A 4,427-nucleotide genomic window follows, 5' to 3' on the forward strand; every position below is an offset into this window, starting at 1 on the left:
GGCACTTTTTTAATATACTCTCAGCATGGAGTTAAGCACAATAGAATTGTTCAAGGACTTAATTCTCCTTAACCCTTTCAACCACCAGTTGTGTTTCTACCATACATTGTATTTGATGTCTGTGTGCCATGGTGACTTAGTAGACATGCATTATGTGTAGTATGAGAATCCAGATTGCATGAATTTCCTTGTGTATATATACTAATTTATAAGATATTCAAATTATCTAAATATGTTAACAACTTAATGTGATTATATTTTACAGCTTGTTGTTGCAATGGTTATGCTTTTATTGGTAATCTTAATTTTGCAGTTTAAATAAGTACCTGATATAGTTTAAAACATGGGAAATGTCATTCTAATGACCTGGCTTATTAAACATATAATACATTTTTTTATTCCATGCTCCAATCCTTGAAGGTTTGGAAGAGACTGTTTTCAAATGTTTGGAGAAGACTTATTATCTTATTTTGTAAAAAACCTGTTCTTATTGCAGCTGGTTTTAGAAGAAGCTTTCGTCTTAGCAGAAAAGATAAAAAAACAAACAAGTCTATGTATGAGTGCAAGAAGAGTGATCAGTATGATACAGCAGATATCCCAACCTATGAAGAAGTTGCAAAATACAGACGACAACCTAATGACAAATACAGGCTTGTTGTTTTGGTTGGTAAGTTGTTTTCTTTATTGTGGACCTTAAACAGAGGTTAAACAGAGGACACATCGCTTAGCATGAAGTCATTTGGATTGGAAGGGATCTCAGGAGGTTACCCAGTCCAACCTCCCACTCAGTGGAATTAACACTGAATTCAGAGCAGGTTGCTGATGGCAACAGCTTTGGAAACCTAACACCTCAGTAAAGAGGTGGTTTCTGTCTTTTCAGTAGGTATCAAAAGGGTGCTGGTGGGTCCCAGTGAAGACATCTCTGCCCCAAGCTAGACAAGCCCATTTCCTTCAGGCTCTCTCACAGGTTGTGTGCTTCAGCTCTCAATCACCTTGGAGGCCATCTCATGTCTTTGATGCAGTTTATCAGCATCACTGTAGTAATCATTTTCCTCTGGCTAAAGACTAGGCCCTTGCTGATACAGCCCAGTCTCCTGTTAGTCTTCATTGCTGCTGGTGTGTGCTGTGGGCTCATGCTTAGCTCACTGCCTACCTGGATCCCCAAGCCCCTTTCATGCAGCCAGGCAGTCCCCAGCCTGTACTGCTGTGGGGCTTAGTCTATCCCAGATGCAGGGCTTTATAATTTTCCTAATCAAATTTCACAAATTTCTGCCAGACCATGCCTGAAGGTCCCTCTGAATGGAAGCCCTGCCCTTGAGCAAGTCACTTGCATCACTAAACTTGGCAGGAACCCATTCTGTGTTACTGGTACAGACATGGAACAAAGCATGTTGCAGGGTAGACATCTGAGGAACACCACTTGTAATAAGTAGTAAAGTATAGGCCTGTCTGCTAGTCCACCTATCTAGATAGGATGTCCCAACTTCCACATAAGGATGCTTTAGGAGATTATGTTTAGAGCCTTGCTAAACCAAAGGAAGATGACATTAAAATCCAGCTACCGTGGTTACTAGCCTGAACCCAGCAGTCAAGCTGTACTAAACTCAAAGGATTAGCTCAGTCTCTCTTAGAAACCAATCAATATGTCTGTGTGGAAAAAAAGAAGAAAAAACCCACGTTAAATACCTGAGGTCAATGAAGGCAGACTATGAAAGTGGAAAGAAACAAAACCAGCTATAGTGTTAGAAAAAGAAAATGGAAAAGCAGTAAGAAAGTTATATGCAAAATGGACCTCTCTAGGCCAAGAATGAATGTAAGTATAGCTGCAGAAGACTCAAGATGTCATTCTTGGTCAGCTCTGTGTTTTTCTGTAATCTGTCACTACCATGGCCTCCTCACAGCATTAATTATCTAATCAAAATGCATTCCTTCAATCTCCTAAAAAAAAAAGAGAAAGTACATTATCTTAAATTTTTCAAAGGTAACAACTGGAGTACCAGTGAGTAATGAGTAACCATTGCTACCAGTGAGTAATGTCTCATTGCTTATTGTTTCTTTTCCAGTAGCACATGGGCTGATGCTTCATTAGTAAAGTTTCCTCCATTCTGAAAGCAGCAGAGCAGGGAAATATGACCCTCTATCAGGGACTGTTATGAACTGTTGAGTAGCTCTGTTTTTATATCGCTCATATGCAAGGGAACATTAAATTTAGTTTTTAATAAACAGTTTTGTCACTCTCCAGCACTAAAATTCAGCCACCTACTAGTGTGATCAGTGTGAGATTGTGGGCTACATACAACAAGCAATAACACGGTTGAGTTGGTTTTACAGTTACATCAACAGAATGTAGTGCAAAAGTGTGATAAGTAGACTTTTTATAACAAATTGCATATGTCTGATCTAAGGAATGCCTAGAGATTCCATTTGATTTTTGTTGTAATAAATCAAAAGAAGAAAGTGTGCTTTTTCAGTAACAAAAGCAATTCAGAAATTTATTGCAGACTTCAGTAATTCTAATGTTTTTCTCTGGATATTAAGAGCAGTTTAAGTCTGGCCAATACCATAAAAATGTCTTGGGCAAAATGTGGAAAAAAGTAGCACAGCTAAGCAATACAGGTATAGTAGAAGTGAACACACTTAAAAAGCTTTTTGTGTGCCAGTAGCAGCATTCAGTTGAATAGAATTTGGATAGAAGTACCAGGAAACAAAGGGACAGATAATTAATTTATAGCTGTAATTGGTGGGGGCACTAAATGTCTGTTGTGCTATGCTAGGTCTAAATGTATAATTTACTCTTTAAAGAAGAGGGGGGAGGGTTGTTGGGTTTTGTTTTGCCCTTTTTTATGGGGCAGGAGTTTGACAACTTTGAAATGGAAATTTCGCTTCATTTTGAATTGGTCTTGTCTAATTTACAGAACACGAATTGCACACACAGTAATTTTTAGTGCCCTGTAGTGGGATACATGCTGTTCTTGGGTTCAGCTCCATGTATTTAGTTTGTCAAGTTTTTACCTTGTCTGCAAATGTAAGTTCATGAATAAAGTCCTGCATGTCCTTGGGGCTAAATTGACATGATCTGAAGCAGTAATGATCCAGATGTTTCTGCTGGGCTTTTAGTTGTTCTGAATGTGATGAGTCTGCTAAAAACAGTTATCCAATATTATGTCACCAGTCAGCTTCTAGTAACTTACTGTTCCCAGGTTGCCAACAAATCCTTAAAGCCTTCCTTCACAAATACCACCTGCATCCTAAGCGTGATACCTCACAGCCCTATCAGGCAAAGGCAGAATAATATTTGACTATGACATGGATTATTTAGACACTAGAATTTTCATTTACATTAATGTGGGAAAAGTCCTGCTTACAAAGTCTTCTGCCTCAGTAATTGTAAGAGCCAGAGGTGCACAAATTTTATTTCCTAAGAGTTGGAATGAATGTGCTACATCCTCTAACTTTACTTGGCACTGTTTCAGCTAAGTCAGAGCTTTCTGATGGGGCAGTGCTAGGATAAAGCAAAGTAGTTAGTAACAAACCATGAGCACATATCCTCCAGAACACACACTGTTATGTGCATGCAGTGTGATCACCAGAGGCATGCAAAGCTTTTCAGGTGCTGTGGTCACCCGTAGTGATGCCTCTGCCCTAAGTGGACAGTGGTAGAAGCAAGGCCTAGAGGTATGTAACCACAAAAGAGCACTTGTTGATGTGTGACATGGTCAGAAAAGTCTCTGTCTCTGAATGAGACTGTCAGGATTCCCCACAAAGGTGTGTTCCAGGTCAGCACTGCAAAGAAAACGAGTCTGGGACTGGAAAATTCCTCTATTTGGTATATTGCTTAGATTTTTATTTCTTTTTAAAATACATCACCTCTGATTTTATCATGTAGGAGCTATGATGAGGCCAGGCCTGTTTCAGGGCAGGGGAAGATGAAATGGAAGGGGCTTCTAGCTCTCCATATCTCCTGACTTACCTTTAACCATGTTCAGTAGTGGCTTGCAGAGATTTAATTGAGCTATAGCAGTAGTACAGGAAAATGGCTTAGCATGGCCATGCTACTTCAAGTAAACTAACTGGACAATGAAGACAGAGACTTAGAATTGCTATCTGCACTAAACCTTCCTGATTGAAGGCATGGGAAGGTCAGCAAGGCTCAGGAATGAATACATAGACTGTACCACTGCCTAGCCTTGCCCATGAGAACACCAGTAAGAACTCACTGATCCTGCTTCAGTGAACAGCAGAGCTTGACATGCACTCCCCCTGCTAGTTATAATGTACTGAAACACAAAATAATGAGGTTCTACTTTCCTACCACATACCTCATCGAGCTACAGTTGGACATGTATGTGCAGTCATTGCACTATAGTGATTTGTTGTACTAGGAATTGTGCCACAGAATCTCTCTCAAGGCATGTTTCCTACAGAGT

At 39.7% G+C, this 4,427-nt stretch overlaps 1 protein-coding gene across 1 annotated transcript in view; it reads left to right on the plus strand.

Moving 5' to 3' along the window:
- MPP7 (membrane protein, palmitoylated 7 (MAGUK p55 subfamily member 7)) overlaps positions 1 to 4,427 on the plus strand; it is a gene marked incomplete at its 5' end in the record, with an annotated part of 36,474 nt that overhangs the window by 22,445 nt on the left and 9,602 nt on the right. The window contains one exon of the mRNA XM_009072506.1: positions 497 to 667. Coding sequence (XP_009070754.1) covers positions 497 to 667 — 171 coding nt within the window. The remainder of the gene's footprint in view (positions 1 to 496; positions 668 to 4,427) is intronic.

Source organism: Acanthisitta chloris, unplaced genomic scaffold (genome assembly GCF_000695815.1).
Source record: "Acanthisitta chloris isolate BGI_N310 unplaced genomic scaffold, ASM69581v1 scaffold2434, whole genome shotgun sequence".
In the NCBI taxonomy this organism is placed as follows: domain Eukaryota; kingdom Metazoa; phylum Chordata; class Aves; order Passeriformes; family Acanthisittidae; genus Acanthisitta; species Acanthisitta chloris.